This window comes from Xiphophorus couchianus, chromosome 3 (genome assembly GCF_001444195.1).
Source record: "Xiphophorus couchianus chromosome 3, X_couchianus-1.0, whole genome shotgun sequence".
Lineage (NCBI taxonomy): Eukaryota > Metazoa > Chordata > Actinopteri > Cyprinodontiformes > Poeciliidae > Xiphophorus > Xiphophorus couchianus.
This window is the reverse complement of record NC_040230.1, coordinates 1,612,501-1,637,468: the sequence shown is the minus strand read 5'-3', so window position 1 is coordinate 1,637,468 and position 24,968 is coordinate 1,612,501. Positions and strand designations below refer to the sequence as shown.

The following is a 24,968-nucleotide window of genomic DNA, read 5'->3' as shown; positions in this document are numbered from 1 at the left end:
GTCCTACTAACCCTTTATTTTACATAAATTGCATATACTTTTACATCTTTTGTGTTTTAGAGTTTATGCCACCTTTAGTGACAATTTACTAAAATGAAGGTAAATTTAAAACTTGTAAAAAATAAAAATCTAGTGCTGTTAAAACATTTTTTTAAAATCCCCTTAAAGATTTTGTGTCAGACATGAGTTTTCTAACATTGACAAAATCTAAGTTTTTTTTTAATGAAATATAAATAAGTCTAAACGATTTAAAGGAGCAGTGACGCATCTTGACTAAATATTTTTTATTAAAGCCTGAAGGGCGAGAGGCGGGTCACCCTGGACGGGTCGCAGGACCAACAACCAGGAGCACAAACCTGGGAGGAAACCGGAGGACCTGGAGAGAACCCACCGTGCAGAAAGACCCCGGGCCGGGAATCGAACCCGGGACCTCATGCAGCCCTCTTATTAACAGTAAAACATAAAAACTGTCAGAAGAAAATGAGCATTTTGAAAGTTTTATTGCATTTCATTGCAACTTTGAACAAAAATAACATTAATATACTGTTTTTCAAGAGTTTATTTTACAGTTTGTCCTTTTCTAATTATTTTGGGATGAAATGTTTCACTTTTCTGCAACCTTTGGTCGAACCTTCAGCCTTTTGGACTCCATTCTGTCTGTGGGTGAAACTTCAGGCTGAAATATTATTTTCCTCGTTGATCAAAGGATTTAATTTCTCCTTTGAAAAGAGGAAATATGTTCTCACATCTCAGAGTTATAGAACAATATTAATACAAACGATATGACTGATGTTAGACCAATAAACATTAACATGTATTTATGTGTAATATATTTATATACTGTATATATGTGTATATATATGTATGTAGTGTGTGTGTGTGTGTGTAGCCCATGACTTAATAGTTTTGGCTTCTGTGGCAAATCTGTGAAGTTTGTTAAAAAATATCCTTCTGTATATTTTTTGCCATCATGAAATATTTTTTCACACATTTACCAAGAGAGACGGTTTTCAAACCTTCATATTTAAAGTCTGAATTTAATTCAGGACTATGGCTGTTTATGAATTATAATTTAAGCTCTTTTTTTATACAGAGCAGAGTTTTTCTGTTTACCGGTTATAAACCGAGTTCTCAATGTAAAAAAGAAAAGCACAGTCGTGTATTTAAACGAAGGTTTTTATTCGGTTTCCTGTACATTCATGTACCAAACAGCATCACATTAAAGTCATCGTGTTTGAAGATGTTAAAGAAATAATCAGATATATGCTGATGATTCGGGTCCCTAAAAGCAACAGCAGCTCAGGGACCCAAACAAAGGAATAAGAAGTGTGTCAATATGTTTAATGGAGGCTGATTTCTCTGCTAAAGTTGGAGCACAAAGCAATAAATAGAAGAAGTTGGTAGTTATGTTAAAGGATTCTCAGAATGTTTCTAGTTGATTAGTGGAGGATTGGAAAAATAACTCCGTTAGTTACATTCTTTAGTCGACGTTCTGCACAAACTCCATCCTGGACTGAACTGAGTTGATTCATCGTTTTATTCCTTTGGAGAAACTGAACATATTTTTATCTTATTGTTGAAATAATAATACAAAAAATAAAAACTGGCATGAATTCATTGTTTCTATTTATGTTCAGGAAATTCAGTCATTTATTCAACATTTCTTATCAAATAATCAGCTGTCAAATTATGCAATATACTGTTTCACCACAAGAGGGCCCTAAAGTGTAACTTTCCAGGTTTCTGATCTGCTGTTGTTCTTCCTGTTTCCCACTGAGTTCGTTATGATCAGTAGTTTTACGGCTTTAAACCGACTAACAGCGTAAAGAACTCTGGATCTACAGCAGCTGGAGCCGATCCGTTTTATCCTGAAACTTCCCAACAGATTTCCTGAAATAAATACTGGAATTTGCCTCTCGTGCTTTCAGACCAACAGAGAAGAAAAACGCTGCAACTTCTGCACACGGACGTGCAAAGTGACAGAAACCAGCTGATCATGATTCCTGAATCTTGTGTATTGAAAGTGAATGTTAAAGGAGCCGCCTGCCTCTCTGTTGGCTGGAAAGCGGACCCATCAGAACCTGGCTCCTCCTGGAGTCCAGCAGCTCTCTGGGTGTAAAGCGACAGCTGCTGGCCGATCCACAGAAACCAAAAGGAAATGCAAACGAAGGGCTTTAATGCTGCAGGGAGGCGGTTAGGTGTCAGGGGAGAAAGCTCTGTGTGCGTTGGGGAACTGCTGCGAGTTGAAGTCCGGGTCTTCTCTGACCCGCTTCTTCACATCTGCTTTCACCTGAGGGGGAGAGAAGACATCACCACGCTCAGCAGCACAGAGGCAACAGTTTCAGAGTCTGGAATCAGATTTTTAAGACCAAGTCAGAAAACATTTTTCTGTTGAAAATGGTGAAAAGATTCTGTTTAAATTATGTGACTGACGAGGAAAATAACCAAATAACAAAACGATTCATTTAAAACAATTCGATAAAGTTCCATCAGTTTATATTAAAACAAATATAAGTCTGCATAAAACTTTGTAACTTAAGTTACCAGTGGTAGGTTAGTTACTCCTGGCTCACACGGCAGGATTTTAAAATTGTTGGTCTCTTTTAAACCCTGAGAGAACACACACCATGGTAAAAACAGTAACTCTCTGGTCGTAGTGTGTGTGTGTGTGTGTGTGGTGTCCAACCCGAATCCACTCCCCAACATTCAGACTCCAGACAGGAAATCCCCCAACATCCACCAAACCACACGTGAATTTAGAGTAAACAAACATGGCCGACAATTTAGAGGCAACAGTCTGATGATCCTCAGCGATGAAAGACGCAACAAAAGGAAAAGGTGTTGGGTGGAGGAGTGGAGACGGTGAGCAGCGGCTCTGTGTCATACGGAGGTGAGCGGTTCTGGGTTTTTATGAACTTTTACATTGTTTAGAAGTTTCTGTTTTATTTAGCTTCACCAGTTAATTCTAAGATTTAACGTTTTTGCTGTTTTGATGTTATGTTTGCTTTCATGTGGCTAGTGTCGGTGTCAGGCTGTGGTTGAATGAATCTTATCATTATAATCAGCTGAGAAGTTACCGGCTACATTCATTTCAGTCCAACTGCTGTTTGTCTCGGTTCTGATCGGCTTCACATGAAATGCTGAACAAACGTCCATATTATTGCCACATATCCACTACAGTCCTCCACCTCGGATCTGTTGCCATGTCAGCTGTTCTTTGGGATTACCCTCCGTGTTTACATCACCGCGCTTTCTGACTGGCAGTCGCATTCAGCAGGCTGCGCTCTCATTGGTCGACAGGGAACAACAACACACGCTGTGACGTCGGGTCAAGACCGACCCACATGCTGAATATCCCTGATTTTAGACCGGAGCGGTCCGAGCAGATCGCTCTGAACACACACACACACACACCCAGAGTGGTCCAAGCAGATTGCTCTGAACACACACACACACACACCCACACACACCCGGAGTGGTCCAAGCAGATCGCTCTGAACGAACACACACACACACACCCGGAGCAGTTCGAGCAGATCGCTCTGAACACACACACACACACACGCACACACACACACACCCGGAGCAGTTCGAGCAGATCGCTCTGAACACACACACACACACACACCCGGAGCAGTTCGAGCAGATCGCTCTGAACACACACACACACACACACCCGGAGCAGTTCGAGCAGATCGCTCTGAACACACACACACACGCACACACACAAACACCCGGAGTGGTCCGAGCAGATCGCTCTGAACACACACACACACACCCACACACACACACACACACCCGGAGCGGTCTGAGCAGATCGCTCTGAACACACACACACACACACACACACACACACCCGGAGCAGTTCGAGCAGATCGCTCTGAACACACACACACACACACGCACACACACACACACCCGGAGTGGTCCGAGCAGATCGCTCTGAACACACACACACACACACACCCGGAGCAGTTCGAGCAGATCGCTCTGAACACACACACACACGCACACACACAAACACCCGGAGTGGTCCGAGCAGATCGCTCTGAACACACACACACACACCCACACACACACACACACACCCGGAGCGGTCTGAGCAGATCGCTCTGAACGAACACACACACACACACCCGGAGCAGTTCGAGCAGATCGCTCTGAACACACACACACACACACACACCCGGAGCAGTTCGAGCAGATCGCTCTGAACACACACACACACACACACCCGGAGCAGTTCGAGCAGATCGCTCTGAACACACACACACACACACGCACACACACACACACCCGGAGCGGTCCGAGCAGATGGCTCTGAACACACACACACACACCCACACACACACACACACACCCGGAGCGGTCCGAGCAGATCGCTCTGAACACACACACACACACACACCCGGAGTGGTCCGAGCAGATCGCTCTGAACGAACACACACACACACACCCGGAGCAGTTCGAGCAGATCGCTCTGAACACACACACACACACACACACCCACACACACACACACACACACACACCCGGAGCGGTCCAAGCAGATGGCTCTGAACGGTCGGCAGGATGACGGGTTTGATGCTCTGACATTCAGGTTGTTCTAAAGTTGCTGAGGAGGAAATCAAGACGAACGTCACCATAAAAATCTTCCCGTGTAAACTAGGCATTGGCTGAATGGCTTTTTCTTAAATAAAACAATATCAAAAATTATTGAAAATATGACTTCATAAAAAATTAAGCTGACAAAAAGATTTTTGAGGATTTTGAACTGAAATTCCCAGGACTTCCCTACAGACTCTGCTGAGCAGAAGCCAACAGTGAAGCTTCACTTCACTTCCTGTTGAGTCGGTCCTGACCTGCTCTGAGTAAGCCTCCTTCACTTCCTGCGCCTCCAGGTCCGCCTGCAGCTGCTCCGGGGAGCTGATGGGCCGGACGCCGGCGCTCCGGGCCGCCTGGCCCACCGCATCGGACAGGGAGAGCAGACTGCCGCCGCCCTGGCCCGTCTGCACACAAACACACACCGTGCTTTAAGGAGAGCGGGACACACTGCGGCCGACGGCTCCAGCAGATCCCAGTACCTTCCTGCGTTTGGCCGGCATCCCGTGGAGGTAGGCGTCGGATAGCGGCGGCTGAGCCTTCATCTTCCTCTGAGTCATCATGTCGCAGCGGATGATGGGAACCCACTCCTGCAACAAGTTATTAACACCTTCAGTCGAGTTTGACTGGGAAACGAGTTCCAGAGTTGTAAGAAGTTTTATTTTTCAGTCTACAAATGAAACATCCCAGTGAATCATTTGGACTTTTCCTCACTGAGCAGTCTGGATGAAGTTTTACTAATCGAGTTCATAAACTGAACTTGGAAATAGTTTTGAAACTTAAAACACTTAGAATTCACAGCTGATTTTATTCATTAGTTTTGCTAATCAGGTGACATCATGCTGCTTCTGGTGGTTTGAACAGATAAATGATCGATTATCAGATTCAGACGGACGTACAGCAGCAGCTGCTGACCACGAAGGAGAGGAAGAGTGATGAAGAGGAGTGGTCTTACCGGAGGGACGGCTGCCGCCCAGGTCTCTGCCTCCTCGCTGCCGCCCTCAGCTCCCGCTGCCGCCACGTCGCCCCCCAAAGGCGCGGCTCCGCCCGACGCTCCCAGGTCTCCAGGCAACGCTCTGGTCTCCCTTGACGACGCAGCGGGGGTGTCGTGGGACACGGACATGGCTTCCTCGGCGGTGGTGGCAGCTGCGGGTGAGAGAGTGTCTCCGATCTTGGGAGGAGGACAGAGACGTGAGACACGAGGCGGGGACGGCGGCGTGCGGACGCAGGAACACGTCGGACTCACCGTGGCGCTCTGAGCCTCCTGCTCGCCGCCCGCCGAGCTCCGGTCCCTCTGTGGAAAAAAAACATCACATCTAATATTTATCAGCGCCTGAGGTAACATGAGACACAGCAGGGCAGATAAAAGGGCCAGCCGGAGCGTGGTGTGAGGGGTCAAAGGTCAGGATACCTGTGTGTAGACGATGTAGCTCTGGATCTGCTCCTGGGAGACGGGGATGTGCTCCAGAATCACCTGCAGCCGCATCGTCATCATGCCGGTCATCCAGTTCACCAGGCTGGGGTTGATGTCGCTCGACATGCGGCGCTGACAAACAGCAGAAGAAGAAGAGTTTCCTGTTTAAAGCTGCTGGTTCCTCTCAGGCTCACCGCAGCAGGTCAGAGGTCAGCTTACCCCTGAACCGGTTGGAACACGTTCAGGGTGCGGTGGTGAAAATCGAACAGACCGGCCCTTTAAACGGGCGGGGCATGAGGTTAAAGGTCAGCTACCTTTAACCTGTAACAACATGCAGATGCAATCTGCTGAGTTTCCTCTTTTTAAAGCACTTTGAATAAATAATTGATCCTGAACTGTTTGATACCTACAATAAATCAGAAGTGGAGTTCATGTGTGACTGAATTAAAATGTTTTTTTGTAAAGTGCCTCAAGGCGACATTTGTTGAATTGTTGCTATAGAAACAAACTGAACTGAATCTTTCAGGCTGTACTGATGCCAACATTACAACGTTAAATATTTTTTACAGAAAGTCTTATCAAACGTCTTCACACCCACTGAACGTTTTCACATTTTCTTGTTGCAACAAACTTCTTTGTGTCTGAGATTTTTAATAAACCCCAAGGCAAATTAAATGTTATCACTCTAATCTGCAGAAGGCCATTTGTGGATTGATGGTGGTGAGGAAGTGAAGGACCTCCAGTAGTAGTCAGTCTTGCAACAAAACTGAAGAGCCCTCTGACTGAAGACTGTGGCTGTATAACATTCAAGACAAGCTAACGGCTTAATGTCCAGGCAGCAGAGGTGATATTCCACAGCAACATGTCCTGATGACTCCACCATTTGTTGGCTAGCTCTGCTCATCCACCTCTTTTGCTTTTGCCGCTCCTCTTTACATCTGTCTGGCTGTTTGGTTAGAAAGACGGCAGACAAACGTTGGCGTCAAAGATGGTTTGAACTTTCTCCATCTCTCTGCTGCCATGAAGTCTCATTTTCATCTCCTGGGATTTGGGGAAAGAGTTCAGGTTTCATTTGAGCGTTTAGATGCTAACCAGCTGCTAACCAGCTGCTCTGTTGTAAAAACGATACCTTGTTGCCACAGTTACGCATCATAAAAACAAAGGGAGCAACAATCCTTCTAGGATGCAGAATTAGAGGAAAAATGTTTTAAAAAAAGCAACGAAAATGATGAACAAAAATGTAGAAAATGTAACAACATGCTGCCACCATGAGGGGCGCTATTCCAGAATGAAGTCACTGAGCAAGAGACAGTGTGAAGTGGAAGGAAAGTCATTTAAAAATAATCTATAAAGTGCAACCTGCCTCACTGTGACACCCTAAATAAAAGCCAGTGCTGCCATCTGTTAGCTCATCAGTAAACAGAGTCATTTAGATCAGCTGCTCTGTTAGGGGCTGGCCATGCAGCAGCAGCATCATGCTGCGGGTCAGGGCAGCTGGAGGAGAAGCTACAAATACTTCAATCTGACAATGGAACGGTGTCAATGTGTTAGAATGGCCTAGTCAAAGTCCAGTCCTCTAAAAAATGTTCTTGCTACTTTTTCTGACCTTTAGCAAATAGAGCAAATTCTCTGAACAAGAGAAGTTTAGACTGATTTAACTTCAGACACTAAGGAAAAAAAGAAACCGTGTCTTTCTGTTAGGTTTATGAAAATATCTGGTTTCACTGCAAATAATATTTCTAAATTTAGGCTTTCAATCATTTGTTAGATTGGACTTTATTCCAAAACTGTGCAGTTTCAATATCAAGTACTTTTAAGGACTTTATACAGAAATCAAGAACTTGCCACACCCTGAAGACTCCTCATTGAAATTCAAGCATATTGAAGGATTTCAACCCTAAAAGCTCAGCAGCTGCAACTGCAGTGAAAGGAAGGGGACTAAAACCTAAACCAAACCACACTATCCAGTTCTTTACTCAAAAAACATGCGTGATTTTTGATTCCTAATCATATTTATGCAATACACCCCATTAAAAAACACAAACATGGTTTCTACTCACTATCCGGTGGTTGATGACGTCCGTCAGCGCTCTCTGGTCTCCTCTCAGGCAGTGAAGGTTGAGGGCCAGACACTCAAACAGCGCCTGGTTGCACATCTGCAGCAGCCTGGGCCCAAACGTCTCATCTGGACCAGAATTATCCCAACATTAATAAAGACCCAACATTAAATAACAGCTGATTCTGCCAGACTGCAGCCGAGCCAGCAGGGGGCGATAGGAGGTCAGGACTACCTGTGCAGCGCAGGATGTGAGTGGAGATCTGCGTCAGCTGCTGCCTGAAGAAAGACATGTTGGTCTGAGTGGCGTCCACGCCGTCCAGCACCGAGACGGAAGACTCCCTCTGCAGGAGAGGAGGATTTACTGCAGATGCTTTCAGACCATAAACTCAGGTTTCATGTAAGTGATGGTGGTGAACCGCCACAAATTAAAGCTGCCACAGCTTCAGAATCAAGTTAGTTTTTAAAAAAATATGACAGAGTATGAGGACCACGCTAAGAAAATAAAGTCATAATATTATGACGTTATTTTTGTAATTTTATTTCTCTTACTATGGTCCTAATACGCCGTCATAGAACAATGTAAAGAACTAGAACTGGAAGACATTTTAAATATCCAAAATAAATAAACAAAACAACAGAAACATTAAATAAAATAAAGTCTCAAAACAAAGTGTTAGTTAGACCAAAGCAACAGATCAAGATTTTAGTCATTCAATTTTTGGCAGAAAGAGAGAAAAGAGAAATTAAGATAAATCATGCAAATTATTGAGCTTGTTTTAATTTATCATAAATTAATTGATTTATTGCTTATTCCAACAGGCCTGTTAATATCTTATATTTGCACACAGATATCAATCAGAGTTAGAATGAATTTAAATCTCATGGCAGACAAAACGGATAGAAATAACCAAGTTCTGTACCGTTAAATTACAACAGTAGAGTTGTAATTTCAGTTGTACAGAGTGAAAATAGCGAATAAATGTTTTTTTTTTAAACATTCGGTTTGAAATGGTGATAATTAAAACCATGTTGTTCTACAGTTGTGTCACTGGAGTCGTGTTATTTCAGGAACCCTGAAATGGAAACATCATAAACGGCCGCACTGCGTTCAGAACGGCAGAATGAAACTTACGAAGCTCTCAGTGATGTACTCCTCCAGATCGTTGACCAGGCTCTCCGCAGCCGCCTGCAGAGAAAACACCAGAAGAAGAAACATCAGCCTCCATGTGTTTGATTGGACCAATCGGAGAGGATTCGGCGAGCGGTACGGACAGCGATGTTCTGGTCCGTGGGCTCTCTGCCGCTGAGGTAGTTCTGGGTGAAGAACTGGGCCAGCTGGGGCTGGATGCGGCTCAGCGGCTGGTGCTGGCCGTGCAGCAGCAGCACCAGGTCAGACATGGTGAACGTCTGGCACACCAAAATCAGCAGCTCTCCGAAGAACCCTGGGAACCAAAAACACAGGAAATGACTTTAAAACCCCCCACAGAGTTTCTTAGACGCTCCACTGCCGAAGCTAAACGATTAAATGGGGTTAATCTCATCAGCCCTAAATGGATTCATCATCAGGACAGTGGGCGACATGGAGGGCGCTAGCTGCAGCCGGGAGCCGACCTGTGGGGTCCTCCTGGCCGTTGAAGAGGTTGGTGGCCTGCGACAGCCGCTGCATGAACTGAGCGATGCTCTCGGTGTCGTTCTGGGCCTGGCCCAGCGAGCCCATCATGGTGCTCAGGACGCCGCGCATGATCCCCGTGAACAGCTCCGGGTTCACGGACTCTGCTGCGGCTGCCGCCGGGTTGGCACCTGCGGTGGGGCCTGCAGAGGGAGGAGGAGGAGGGGAGAAAATGGGCTGGGAGGCCTGGAAGAAAAAGCAGAGGGTCAGAACCGGTCCTGGAACGTCTCCAGCGGATCCCAGCAGCAGAAAGCCGCCCACCTGCTGCATGAACTCCGTCATGCCCTGGATGAACGCCGGGACGCTGGAAGTGGTGACGGTTATAGATGGGGCCCCAGCCGTAGCGGCGCCGGGCCCGCCGGCGGCGCCCAGGAGAGAGCCGAGGAGCTGGCGGAGGTCCGGGGCCAAGTCCTGGGGCTCGCCGCTGCTGCTCTCACTCTGGGCCGGCGCCGTGGGCGGCGGGCTCGGACCCGACGTGGAAAAGGAAAAGGAAGTGGAGGATGACGTCTGAGAGGAGGAGGAAGAGGACGTGGAAGTGGGTGTGGAGGAAGAGACGGTTTGGCCTGCTGGAAATACAAACAAATGGTTAATTATCATTAGTTTATGATTATTTAAAGAGATTTAAATTTAAAGATGAAAAACGTACCCATCTGGCCCGGCATCAGGAGCTGCCCAACCAGGCCGCTGATCATCTGGTTGAGGGCAGCAGGGTTGAAAGCCTGTGGGGTGGGAATAGTTTAATAACAGGGTTCTAACGCTTTTCCCACAGGAAATTCAACCTCTTTTCAAGCATTTTCACAGTAAGTTTTCAAACTTTTCCTGCACCACACAAAGCAATTCAAATAAACTAAAAAACAGGTTGAATTGGGGCGTGCCGTGGTGGCGGAGGGGTTAGCGCGACCCACATTCAGAGGCAACATAGCCTCGACGCGGCTGTCACGGGTTCGACTCCCGAACCCCACGACGTTTACCGCATGTCTTCTCCCCTCTCCTGTCAGCCTACTTTGAAAAAGGGACACTAGAGCCCACAAAAAAAAAAAACAGGTTCAATTCACTATTTTTATATCATTTATTACATTTAGTCATATTTTGAAAGTATTCTGCACTCTGCAGCAGGGATGAGATTAACTGAAATATAACAAAATTTAATGTTGAAATCTCTAATGAAATTTCTTTCACCTACACAACTGACTGAAAAATCACTAATTAAACAGATAGTCCCCCAATTTCAATAATGTTGTTTAACATATTATAAATATATATATAGAGTCCTGATGACTCAATCAAAGTCATCGAGTCATCAGAAATCATAAATATTCATTCATTGAAACAATCCGTGTAAATAAAATCCCAGCTCAATTTAAATACTGAGACACAATATGTAAGGACAATTACGAAAAATCTTCTTGCTAAGTTCTCTGTCATTTATCAAATATAAATAATTCTTGGTGATTCTAACTAACCTAAATCAAGTTTGGTCTGATTTATCTTCAGACAGTGTTGGGTAAATTGTATTATTAGTATTATCAAATATTCGTTGTATCATGTAGTCTTGTAGTTACAGTTAGATAATGTTTCTGTGTGTTAAATAACTTTGATTCCTTCCTGTGACTTCCTTTAGAAAGCCAGCAGTGAAGCGGAGACAACTCTTCTAGCAGAGTTTATTGCCCAGCAATAAACTCTGCTCTCCTGTGTGATATACAACTTGTTTTACTCAATGCCGGCCGTGTCTGGTACTCGAATGGAGCAGAGGGATCTAGAGTGTAGATAATATGTGTCTAAATAGTAAAAGTCATTAGCGCTGCAACTATGTGATAAATTGTTTTGCCCCTCCGTTTTAGAAGTTGCAAAGCGCCCAATGTACGAGGGTTTCTGAGAGTAATAAAAAGAGAGGAGCGGCCAGATGTGTTTCAGAGCGCTAGGAGATTTGTAACTGAAAGCACATCTCTGTCCGTTCTCCTCGCGAGAAACAAAGAATCTAACTCTCTTGTCTTTCCTGTGTTTGTTTAAATTGTCTCTAATAGGTATTTAGACCTGACAGACAGTGAGAAAAAAAAGTGTATGAAAATATCTGGTTTTATCTGTAAGTAACATTTTCCAATGGATAAAGCACTTTCAAAAGAAATGTAGCATTTTCCAAATATCTCGTTGAAATTCAAGGATTCTCAAGGACTTCAGTGCCTTGAGGCTGTGAGCATCGCTCCGTGTTTCAGCAGGAAGCTCCCACCTGTCCCGGCTGCTGGCTCGGCATGGCCGCCCTCACGTTGATGGTGGTTCCTCGGGTCCCGAAGGCCGGCGGGGGCATGCCGGCGGCGAAGGGGGGCCGAGAGAACACCACCCTGGCCTGGGGCTGCTGGGGCCCAGCCTGGGAGGGTGGAGGGGGCGCGGTGGGGGTGGTGGTGGGCGTGTTGGGCCCAGTGGTGGTGGCTGAGGAGGTGGGAGTGGAGCTGGGGGGGGTGGGCTGCGGCGGGACGGGCTGGCCGGTGGTTGCGGCGGTCGCAGCGCTGGTCGCCACAGCAGCTGCATACTGGCTGATCTGCTGCATGAGGTTCCGCATGAAGTCTGGCGGGAGGCCCCCTAGAGGGTGGAGGCCGGAATGACAGTGTTACGAAAATGGATCAGAGTTACTTCTGCTGTAATTCAACATCAGATTTCTGCTCCGAGTTACTGCAGACAGACTGCTGTTGTTTTAATGTTCAGTAAAAATGTTCCCACTCAGCAGCCTGGCTCTGTTTCTGGGGACTACGCTGCATCTCAGGTTGTTTCCTCAGCGTGGAACAAGAGAGAACATTTCTATTCTATTCTGATGAAAATAATTATATGAAAACAGAAAAAAACTAATAATTCAGCAACTAACAAATTTATAAACAAAATATAAAATTTCAGAAATTATGTAACAAAACTAAAGATACACAGTGAATGTTTAAAATATAATTTAGCTTAAAGAAACATAGAAAAAATACAAACAAAGCATTCAGGATAAAATAGTTGATAAATAAAAACTAAACACAACATATAATATTGTTAAACACAGACAGAAAATGTGTGGAGAAATGTAATAAACTTTATAAAAATAAAATGAAAAAAATGATTTTTTTAAATTTGAAAAACAAAACTATAATAAATTGATGAAAATGTAATGCATTAAAAACATAAAAAATCATTTCAAAAATTGCCTGTTGATTTTAAGCAAAAGACAAAAAGAAATATCTTTTTAAAAATAAATAAAACACAACATATTAAATTAACTAACTTCATAAATAATTATTTTAAAACATAGAATAAATCAAAAACCCTGAAAATGAAAATCAACATTACCTGCTTGGCCAGGCACCTGCTGTCCACCTGCTGCAGCGTTTGCTCCAGGGCCTGCATGTGAAAAACAAACGCATAAATAAAGTGGAAATAATCTTTTTCTCTAGGAAATCACTGGAGTTTCTCTGTGACTCGTTTCTGTTGAGCAAACAGCGATGGCTTCATCTGCCGCAGAGCAGCGACACACACACGTCTCAGAGCTTCAATCAGTGGCAGGGAGGGGACAACACACCGTCCGCGTTCATCTGCATCATGACCACCGGGACTGCCTGGTGGCTGATCCTGATGACCCGGGAGCCACCCTGTCCCTGTCCAGCCTGCTGATTGGCCGTGGTAGTCTGTGAGGGGGAGGTCTGTCCCTGACCTGCCTGCTCCGGCTGGCCGCTGGGCTGGGTGGGCGGAGCTTGTCCCTCAGTGCTGTTGGCTGCAACAGTCACTGTGGCTCCCAGGTTCATCTGCGGAGAGAGGTCAGAGGTCAGCGGGGCTCAGGGCTGCCGGCGGGGACGGGCGCGGCGGCGCCTACTTGCACTGGGATGTGATGGTGCACGGCTCCGGGGAGGCTGACGGGGCTGCTGTAGTGGGAGAACGGGCGGACCACGTGGAGGTGGCGGGGAACCGGGCTCATGAGGTTCAGCCGCAGGTCGCTCAGGGCAACCAGGGCGTTGCCCAGCAAACGCAGACACTCGCAGATCTGAACCAGAGTCCTCTGGTCGTCCTCTCTCTCCTGCAGGAAAAACACAACAGACAGGCTGCAAACATCAACGCCGCAGCTGCTGCAGCCATTTTAACCTCTGCTGAAAATTTCTGTTTCACTAAAATATAAAACTTATCATAAATCATCTCAAACATAAAATATTGACACATCTAGCTTACAAAATATGTTCAACTATTTAAGAAATATCACTTTTACCTGAAATTAAACTTTTTATACTTTCTGAATAACCTTTAAATGATGTCATGGTCTAAATTACGGCTGAAAAGATTTATTGTGATGAATCAATTATTGAAACTAATTTAGTAATCAATTAATTGTTAACTGGAGGATCCAGACTAAAACAACACACTCAGAGCTGTAATTAAGTTAAAACTGTTCAGAAATATTAACATTTTGTATTTAAGATAAATCTGTTGAATCCAGAACTCATCTACTGTAAAAAAATAAAATCCTAATAAGCACCTTTTACATCCAATTATTAATCAGCCAATATAAAACAGAATCCACAGATCAACCCTACAGCGTTTTGAAGGTCATCCAGAATATACAGAAATGTTTCACTAAAACAGAAAACAGAGGAGCTTCCTGTCAACAATGCAAATAAACTACATTTTTATGAAATCTGATTATCATTAAAGATCCAAAACATAAATAAAGTTTAGCTTGGACTGCTTATTAAATGAAAAACATTCATGACTTGTGTACTGGGACCAAACAAAATTATTTCAAGGGCCACAAATGGCCCCTGGGCCACACCTTGGACATCCCTGTTCTAAAGTTAATACATTAATATTAATTTCTGCATGCTGTGAGGGACCAGAGCCCAGTGTAACTTTGTATTTATGCCCAGGCATGTTTTGCCCCGTACTGTATTGTTGTTGTACTCTGCGGCGGTGGCCGTCTCCAGGATGCTGTGCGCTCGCTGCATGAACGGCTGCAGCCGCTCCTCCACCCGCCGCAGCTCAGACAGCATCTCTGCCAGCTCCGCCGGGCTGGGGTGGCTGCAGCAGGGACAAAAAAAACACACAGCAAGCATTTTAACATCCAGGATCTATGACAATGATCAGCTGTGTAAGGCTTTACTTCTACTTCTGGAAGCATGACTGAATTTTTTACTAAACTTGTTCCTGAGAAACTGAAGCAAACCAGAGGAAATCCCTCCACTCTGATCTGTTTGTGAGAGTTTCCAAATTATCTGAACCTAATCTCCATGTTGGAGGTGAACAACCCGTCCTCACCTTGGACCCGGCTGTGGGGTCGGTCCCTCAGACTGGGCGGAGGAGGACGGCGGAGGCGGGGGCGTAGTCGGGGGTGGAGAGGTGTCCATGGGCTGGGCGGAGGGAGACGGAGTGGAAGTGGTGGAGGAGGAGGAGGGAGGTGGGGGAGCAGCAGCAGCTGCAGCTGCAGCAGCAGCAGCAGCAGAAGTGGTTTCGGTTTGGGAGGATGAGTCAGTGGTCCGACCCTGAAACAGAAACCAGACATGAGTGAAGTTGCTCTTCCCACGACTTCCACAAATTAGATGAATTCAGTATCAAATGTCTGTAGAGATGAAAATCTTTCACCGTCTTTCCATTTTTAGGGTCACGATTCAATTCAGAAACAATTTTTCTGTTCAAACTGTCTAAATGTTCTGTTTAAATTATGTGACTGACAAGGCAGTGTAAAACAAAAGACATACAATTAAAGTGCATTTTAAAATTGATTTTTGAGCAGGACTACATAATTTTGTTTTTTCTGCACCTCTAAATGTTCGTGCAGCAAAAGTTCTCATTTGTGCGGCTTAAAGAGATTACAAATGTTTCTGGAAGTCATTAAAGGTCAACCACCACCTACACTCCACGGGATCAGGAACATTTGGTGTCAATCAACTGCTACAAATATTTTAGCTGCACAAAAGTAGCAGAGTTGATTGACATCATATTTACTTTGATTTTGTAAAAGTGGATTGGCTGGTCGACCTTTAATGACCTCTGTAAACATTTATTACTATCTTTAAACTGGTAGCTGCAAAAACAAAATATTTTTTGGAAACAGTCAGGTGCTGCGTGACCTCTGGATGATCCCTCACCTCCATCCTGTTGATGACGTCCTGGATGTCTCGCAGCAGGTTCTCGGCCAGCACCAGCCTCAGCCTGGGCTCGCTCTGGACCGGCTGGTCCATGTCGATGTGAACGTTCACCGAGCCGTTGCTCTGCAACAGCAGCTTCAGTCAGAGGGACGCTCCACACTGACAGGTTACAGGAAACTGAGCGGGTCGTGGAGCTTACCCCGGTGCTGGTCGTGACCCTGGCGTTCCGGGCGTTCTCCCCCATTCCCGACACCATCTGCTGCACCGTCATCTGCTTGAAGGGGAAAACACAGAGCGTTGGGAATACTGGACAGCAAACCTGGAGCTGCTCATCTAATCAAACGTTAAATATTAAAGGTTTTCCTGAAATTAAACATTACTGAGTTAAAATATGATATAATATTCTACCTTTGCCCTCCCAAAGTGATATTAAATATTTTGTTATATTTTTGTCGCTTTGTTTCTCTGAGATGTGCGATCAACTCTAGTTATTATTTTAAGCTCTTATATATCAAAATGTCTCATTTATCAGCAGTTTTGTTCAGTTGTTTAAATGTATTTAGGAAGGAAGCTCCCAGTGGAAACGCTCTTTGACCCACTGAAGGCTTTTCCTCACTTTCTCATGCCTGTTACTTAATCTGCAACAACAGAAATGTTGTTGGAACCTGTTGAAACTGAAAACTGAAGTGAGTCACGTTCCTTCTCGTTTGTCTGGAAATGATAAACTCCTGACTATAAAACCTTGTCTGTGACTCTGTTTCTGGTGGCTCCACTGTTTTCTACCTGAGAGCTGCAGCTTCCATCAGATCTTAATCTGCCTCATAATTTCACCTTTTCCATTTCGCTTCTCTTGAAAATCTACCTAAAGCAACTTGGAACCACCGGATGAAGACGGGTCGATGATTGTGGCTGTTTGTTCTCTGGTTGTGGTCTCCCAATGGAAAACCCCACTACCCACTTGTTTAGATGTTAATGTAAAATTTCATTATCAGTTTCTATCTGCAGCTTTCCCACAAACAATCTGACATTAACGCCCACTTCACGCTGAAATCAGCACATTCTGCAGCATGGGGATCTATGTGGCAGCTGTCATTCTGCACAGAGGAAGGCAGAGCTATAAGGTGTGATCTACTCATACTCATCTGTACTGAACTTCATTTTATCAACTTATTTAAAGCAGCGTGTGTGTTAAAAGCAAAGATTTTCCCACTGCATAAATGATTTAAAGACCCATGACTGTTTTCTTTCTGATTTGTTAGTTTGCTGATTTATTGTCAGGATGTGGAGCAATAAATAGAATCCAACACGCTGGAGACATCTGGACTGTCTTCAAAATGTTAATCTTATCTTTAGATTTTGAAACAAATGTAAGCACTATGACTTAAAAACAGTCAATTATGAAGTGAGAGAATTTATCCAATCTTGTGAACATAAACATGGACAGGATGAATCCATCTTGCTCCACCAACCAGACGCAGACTAACCTGGATCTGCTGGGGGTCCATGATGTTGACGGGGAGGTTGAAGGTTCCTAGCATAACGTAGCTGTTAGCGTTGCGGTCGTGCGGCACTTGGGACGTTCCCTGGGAGGATGAGGAGGGGCCGCTGTCCGCTGAGGGTCCTGCAGACCCTGGACCGCCCTGGGAGGGTGGAGGCGGGGCCCGTTCCACCAGGTGGATCACCTTTCCACCCACATCTGGGAAAAACAAAAAAACAAAAAATACCTCAGCTTCCATACAGAGAGGAAGAAAACCGTTACAAAGCAACTAAATATCCTGTTAGTTGATTTATTTATTACAGTTTCTCTGTAAAAAAACTTCAAATTTTTCCTGACTCACTGTAGTCTGCGAGAGTCCGTTCATCCTGCAGCACTCTGCCCTGGTAGATGAGCCTTTGTTTGTCCACAGCAATGCCCACCGAAGGGGCGATGTGCTCCTTAAACTCCCTCACTGTCAACTACAAACAGTGGGACACAAACAAGTGAGCGAAGGCTGACAGGAAACAGAGATGTGGAGCAGAAACCGAGTTTCTACCTGAGAACCAACAGTGTAGGTTCTGCTCTGGGAGTCTAGTGTTTTCACCGTGACTTCTATGTCTGAACTTTGTTCCTCCATGATGTTCCTGTAGAAAACATGGGAAGAAAAGACATTCCTGGAACATCAAAGACAATAATAATGCTGATATTTCTTAAAGAACAGTTGATAAAATCTCCGGGTGTTTTATTAGACACCATGTTGGATGGAGGCCATGAAGAACCAGTTCAAGACAAAAAGCAATTCAACATAGAACTACAGTATATCGCCAATATATCTTCATTTAAATGTTGCTGGGTGCAACATTAGCATTGCAAAGGACACAGTGGAATGAAAAAACTACATGGTAATATAACCACAACTGTTATGAACTTGCATTTTACATGCAAATGTAATATTTAGATAGGTGATCCGAGTCTCACACTCGTTCATAATGATGTTGTCCAAAATGCTAAAGGCCACAGAGTGATGAGAAAGAGAGAGAATATGGAGATATTCATATAGCAACTCATATCGCCAGCACAGAATTTATAAATATCACGATTTTCAAACATTATGCAGCCCAGACAATAAAAATAACTCTCACAAGCAGACAAAAATATCCTGTAATAGTAATGTTCACAGATAGAGGTGGAATCAGTGCAAATTAATTGTCAACAAGTCTGCAGGAAGGTGGCATCACTTAAGCTGCTGTTCACATCATCTGTTGAAAATTCCTGCATTTTTTTCCATTTCCCAATAAATATCGCATGATTAGAAAAAAATCTAAATGTCAGTTTATTCCAATATCCTGCAGCCTCAATGGCACCCAATAAAGGCACCAATAAATGTATTATTTTAAACCTAACTATGACTAAATTATAAAAGAAAAAATCATGACCAACAGACTAACATTAACTTGGAACATCATCCAGTCCCTGATGAACTCACCGCTCCATCAGGACATTCCAGTTATATCAGAAATTAAAAAAATTCTGAGATTAACAACCAATAATTTCTCTTAACCTGACAAAATAGCACATGCACAGGGTGCCTGAAATACATTTCAAATACAACTGCAGAGATTAATACTGTCCTCTTGTGAACACAGTCAAACATTTGGGCTGTGAGGTTAGAAACAAACCAGAATATGTCTCCATTACAAAGCTGCAAAGCATCATATTTCAATAAACTGATCCTCTTCTTGGTTATGTAGACTACAGAAAAACAAGTGGTTTAGCTTTTTTCCATTCGATGCCGTGCTTTGGTTTTCTACTGTACAGAGGCTACCACTCACGAGCCTCTGTCCCATACTGAGACCTTCAGATATTGAACACTAACTGGCCCCAAATTTCTGCAGCTTCAAACACACAAACATATTTTTCTTACAAAGATGCTTAAAAGATCCAGGAAAGTCTTCAAATCTATGATTGTTTTTATTAACCAACAACAGAAGCGCAGAGAATAATCCTCCTTCAGTTGCTGAAACATGACTGTGTGACACTCAGTCGTTATCGTTTCATGATATTCAAATCCCTCTGAGTGGAAATTCAGGAGCAAAGCCGTTCTTTACAATATCTCTTCATATAGATCACTCTGAGGTAAAGTTAAACTAAAGCATATTTAATAGATACACAAGCAAAAAATGAAGCCGAATGTTTTCCACAACATTTCATTTTATGAAAAGTTGATGTAAGTAAAAGGAATTTTGTTGTCAGAGTTCAACAAAGCAGACAAAAACATAAGCTGAGGTTCATCGCACCACATGATGACAAAGTTACACAGCGTGTTTCAATAATTTCTCTTGTAAATTAACTAAAGATAAACATGTTTTATTGTTACATGCCCCACTCCCCCTTTAACAGAGCAGGACATCATCATTGAATATAAGAGTCAGGACTCTTGATGTGAATAAACCACATTTTGATAAACAATCTCCATATTTTTTATCATAACAACATCCTCATCTTAAGACCTGCAATCAGCTGTGGGCGTCCATTCAGCTGGCATAAGCACTATTATGTGAATGCTATAGTAGTGGATACTGCAACTGTGATTGCAATTTCATTTACTGTGAGCTAAAAAAAAATACAATAAGGGACATGGAACTGAAGGAGGCTCCAGGTCATGTTATGGAAACAAATTACATAATCATTCTGTGTTGTCTAATCAAACTGTGTATTTTTGTGTGCACAATTAACTATACAAGTTAATACCCATCTAATTAAGTTTGATAAAACATAAATAATAATTGAAAGCTTTAAATCTTATGAGTGTGTGCGAGGAAAATGATTTGCTTTGGCAGCGAGTCTCTTCCAAAGGTTTAGGGCTGGTTACAACACCGACATCCTGCTGCTACACTTAATTAAATCAGTAAAATGTTTCATGTTAATTTTTACCCTAAGATATGCCATAATCAAAAATAACTCCAGTCTTGCATTTAATTGTTGGTTGTAAACAGCTAAGAGTTAACAAAGACTATCCAGCTAGGTTTATATAGCTAACTGGAAGGACGGCTATGCTAAGCTAATGATAAGTAGCTAAACGTCACAACAAACAGAGACAGTAAACGTTAATTTCCACGGATGTTACGCTCTTACCTATGAACCACTCTACCTTGTCACTATATCCGGTGTTATCTGGTTGTTTTCACCGGAGAACGAACCGCTTCCCGGTGGGTCGCAGCTCCGGTGTTTGCTTGAAGCTAAGAAGCTAACGAGGAAGTGACGTAAGGGGGCAATCGGAAGTGTTCTACTGAGAGAAGAAAAGATGGCGAACTTGGTGGAGGCGACGAGCCAGAAGGATTTTGAGGAGTTTCTCGCCAAGGCTGGAAAATGCCTCACCGTGGTACACTTCCACGCTGCGTGGGCCCCCCAGTGCGGCCAAATGAACGAAGTAATGGCGGAGCTGGCCAAGGAACACACCGGCACCACGTTCGTGAAACTGGAAGCGGAGGCGGTCCCGGAGGTGTCGGAGAAGTATGAGATTTCCTCGGTGCCCACTTTCCTGTTTTTCAAGGCCGGGGAGAAGGTGGACCAGCTGGACGGGGCTCACGCAGCGGAGCTCACCAAGAAGGTCCAGCGGCTGGCGGTGAGCGGGGGCCCGGCTGGAGCTGCGGAGGCGCCCGACCTGAACCAGCGTCTGAAGAAGCTAATCAATGCGGGGCCCTGCATGCTGTTCATGAAGGGCTCCCCGCAGGAGCCCCGCTGCGGTTTCAGCCGGCAGATCGTGGGGCTCCTGAAGGAGCATAACATCCAGTTCAGCAGCTTCGACATCCTCTCCGACGAGGAGGTCCGACAGGGACTGAAGACCTTCTCCAACTGGCCCACCTACCCTCAGCTGTATGTCAACGGGGAGCTGGTGGGCGGACTGGACATCGTGAAGGAGCTGGCCGAGTCCGGGGAGCTGGAGAACACCTGCCCGAAGGCCGTCAGCCTGGAGCAGCGCCTGAAGTCCGTCATCAGCCAGAGTCCGGTCATGCTGTTCATGAAGGGCAACAAGGAGGAGGCCAGATGCGGCTTCAGCCGGCAGATCCTGGAGATCTTAAACGGAACCGCGGTGGATTATGACACCTTTGATATTCTGCAGGATGAGGAGGTCCGGCAGGGGCTGAAGACCTACTCTAACTGGCCCACGTACCCGCAGCTGTACGTGAAGGGCGAGCTGATTGGAGGCCTGGACATAGTCAAGGAGCTGAAGGAAAGTGGGGAGCTGGTGTCGGTTCTGAAGGGGGAGTCATAGGTGCATGTCCCCCACCGTCCTCCATCCTTCAGACAGGGAACAAGAACCTTCTGCAAGGGCCCCAAACAGCAGCTCCACAGGGGCCTCGAGAGCAAAGATCAGCAAGAACTTTCAGATCGTAGCAGTTCGGTAGATTCTGTTTGCAGAAACAAAACATGTTTGTTTCTTAAGAAAAGTCATGCAAACACTGGAGACTCTTGAAAATGCATCTTTAAAATGTTTAAAAAGTAGGAATATATGTGGGATAATGGCATAAAATCCTGTAATTTGGCCCCTCACATCTGATTCTTGGGAAGATTCTGATAAAAGCTGCTTTTGCTTTGAACTTTAAGGTTTTTGAGGTTCTTCAGATCGTTCCTCTTCATGTTTTTCACATCTTCATCCTTGGGAAATGTTTCATAAACAGCTTTTCATCTGTTTCATGAGACTTCTGGAAATCCCATTTCCTGCCTCTGTCATTCTTCCTTGATTAAAAACAATAATTAAATGATTTAAATGAACATAAAGATGTTTGCTTCTGTTGTGTCTAAGGATTACTGAACATTTATTAAATGAGTCGTCCTGTTTTCCTCTTGAATAGGAAAAACCTGCTGAGTTGCATCATAAATCCCGTTTAACTGTTGGACATGATGCAATTCACTGCAGCAGAGCCAAGCTAACGTTATTTCAAAACAACACACCTGACCAAAGTGCTGAACAGATTCAACTGAATATCCACAGAATCTGAACATATTTCTGCGGTTTTACGGACCTGTGACCTGATGAGAATAAACGTAGAAGATAAGATGCTGCGACGGCTCGTCACAAAGACATTAATATTAAGTTTAGATTGTCGGCATATTTTGATTTGCTATTTATTTGATTTACACCAATAAATAGGAAGTGAACACTGGAGGAGCTCAGGACATTAATAGAAGCATCTGAAGGTTTTATTAAACCTGGTTATGAAATAAGCCTTTGAACTAAAACCTTTGAGTATCATAAATGTGATATAAAGCCACGTAAACATCAGCAGTTATTCTTCATGTCTATGTTCTTCAATCCAGTTGCTGATTGGATGATTGTTTGGCTATAGAAGCCATTGAACAGGTGTACCTAATAAAATGGCCGTTCAGAATACAGAAGAAATTGCAGAAAATGAATCCACACTAAATAGATCTGCATATTAATATTATAATATTTAGATGATAGCCTTTCTTCTATTTATTCAGGTGACCAGGTTGTCTAAACTTTTTTTTTTTCAAAATCTTCAATTGAAAAAAACTTTCAGCCAAAAAAAAAAACAAAAACACATTTTAAAATACTAAAATCACAGAAAAATATATTTGTCAGTTCAACAAAAACTAAGCATGAAATATTTAAATGAAAGAAATATATATATATATTAATTAGGAAAGGGACGTGTGAATCAAAACTTCAAAAAAGTTTCACATTTTGATTATTAAAATAAATAAATCCAGTTTTCTAAATTTCCTTGGCTTAATTAAAGGTAACAGAATAAGATGTAGTTTATTATCAGCAATAAAAACAGGAATTAAATCACCGTTAATATAAAAACACTTTCTGTGTTTGGTTATGTTTTAATAAAGTGCATAAAGCTGATCTGGGTGCATCAAACTCCACTGGACAGATGTGATTCTACTCAGCATTAAATCACAGAAAAATCAGGAAACTTGGTTATTAAAATACTTTGTGTTGTGTCAAACATTTTTGAAATATTATTTCAATTTGTGGATAATTATTTTGCCCCTCCCTGCATCACATTTGCATCATTAAGGCCGTTAATGGCACCGGGCCACACTTTGGACCCCCCTGATCTGAGGTGAGTCTTCTTCTGCTAAAACTTCACATCATTAAGCCTTAAAGCCTGAGAATCAGGCAGCAAACGGTCTGGCTGACCCTGCAGGTAAACATGTTTGTCGCCCCCTTGTAGAAGCAGGAATTATTACAGTAACTAATCATATCTTCCACCATCTCTTTCTGCACCTCTCTCCTTGTTTAATAGTTTCCAGTGATCTGATGCAAATGACTTTCATTATTCATTCATATTTCTCATTATTTTTTACGTGGTAGGGCAGTTTAACCCTAATAAGGTTGTTATATTCATAATTTAAGCAATGAGCACTGAATCTATTTTGGATGAACCTAAAAATGATTCAGCACAATGATCAAATTTCAGTGTGTCTATTTTAATAAAACAAAAATGTATTTTTTAAATTTCCAGAGCATGGACTGACCTTTTGTATGTCAAGATTTTCCCTGAGGGGTTTTATTGTTTCACATGTAAATCAGCTCACACAACACAGCTCCTGGAAATGACGACTATGTAACTATGACTACAACCACCAGAAATGAGAAGTGATCAGGTTTTCTACTGTTGTCACTGACACTTTAGGACTTTAGTAAAACAAGAAATACTTTCAAGCTGAAGACCAACAAGCAGAAAAATTTAGAATATACTCTTTTTTTCAACTGAATGGGAATAAATGGTTAGTTCACATCTAAGAGAAAATAAACCAAACTGACCAGAAAACCAAAAGGCCACCAGAACCAGAACACACCCAGTCCTGACCTTGGCTGCTCCTCCAGCTTCATGCTCTGCTGCTGAGGCAGCATGCAGCTAAAAGTTGGTTTGTTTATCCACACAGTATGTTAAAGTGATCTTTTTAGATAGTATTGTGTAATTACAAGGTAATTAAATCCTCGCTGACCTAAAGCAGTGAAGCACCCAGAAGGTTTGCTACAAGGATGACATGACGTCATGCAAACCTGCAGGCGTTCGCGCTGCGTCTCCATGCTGCTGCTGAGCTGTGTGTGCACCTCCTGCCTCTGCTGACCTTCACTCACCATCGCGACAGAAGCTCCAGTAACCTCCAGATGCCACTCATCATTTACAGTCTCATCTACGCATCTAGTCCAAGATGGTTTCAGGATTTACTTATTTAAAAATAAATATGTATTTAAAAGTAAATAAATAAAAGTTAAACACCCTTCAGTGATTCTGATCCATGAGGTATATTTCATTTTCTGTTTTTCTGGCTATGATAAGAGAAGAAATATGAAACATAAAGACTGCTACGATCTTTTTTCCTAAAGTTATTTCATTTACTTATTTACTTTTAATTTTATATTTATGCATTAAATACATTAAATACATTATATGTAGATTATCTGATTTCTAAAAATAATTTATTTAAATCTTTTGTTTATTGTTTTTTAAATATTTTAATTTCTTTTAGAACGCTTCAAATAAATTAAGGGGGAAATTAGAGAAAATTAATAACTGTAATCCTGTCCCCCAAAAAACTGCTTTTAAAAATGTTTATTTATGTAGTTAGTTAGTTGTGAACAGTTCTTTCTAAAAATATGCTCT

The 24,968-nt window shown here is 43.3% G+C and overlaps 2 protein-coding genes across 7 annotated transcripts; one reads left to right on the top strand and one right to left on the bottom strand.

Moving 5' to 3' along the window:
- Positions 1-1,158: 1,158 nt before the first annotated feature.
- bag6 (BCL2 associated athanogene 6) lies at positions 1,159-20,588 on the bottom strand. Of its 6 annotated transcripts, none has more exons than XM_028009869.1 (25): positions 20,455-20,588; positions 17,876-17,963; positions 17,681-17,798; positions 17,327-17,538; positions 16,042-16,116; positions 15,843-15,965; positions 15,013-15,236; positions 14,643-14,775; positions 13,583-13,783; positions 13,292-13,514; positions 13,063-13,113; positions 11,972-12,321; positions 10,391-10,463; positions 10,006-10,310; positions 9,687-9,930; positions 9,348-9,517; positions 9,208-9,261; positions 8,308-8,416; positions 8,077-8,201; positions 6,014-6,148; positions 5,849-5,896; positions 5,558-5,773; positions 5,085-5,192; positions 4,863-5,009; positions 1,159-2,290 (listed from the first exon to the last, which is right to left on the bottom strand). In XM_028009869.1, the coding sequence occupies exons 2-25, from the start codon at positions 17,954-17,956 to the stop codon at positions 2,195-2,197; spliced, it is 3,621 nt and encodes a 1,206-aa protein (XP_027865670.1). In that variant the 5' UTR covers positions 17,957-17,963; positions 20,455-20,588; the 3' UTR covers positions 1,159-2,194. The 6 variants fall into 6 exon arrangements, with proteins under 6 accessions (XP_027865670.1, XP_027865672.1, XP_027865674.1 ...); XM_028009871.1 differs by having other exon boundaries at positions 10,006-10,307; XM_028009873.1 differs by having other exon boundaries at positions 13,424-13,514.
- Positions 20,589-20,594: 6 nt separating this feature from the next.
- Positions 20,595-22,101, top strand: glrx3 (glutaredoxin 3). The gene has a single exon (XM_028009876.1). It carries the CDS (start codon positions 20,624-20,626, stop codon positions 21,593-21,595), a length of 972 nt encoding a protein of 323 aa, XP_027865677.1. The 5' UTR covers positions 20,595-20,623; the 3' UTR covers positions 21,596-22,101.
- Positions 22,102-24,968: the final 2,867 nt, after the last annotated feature.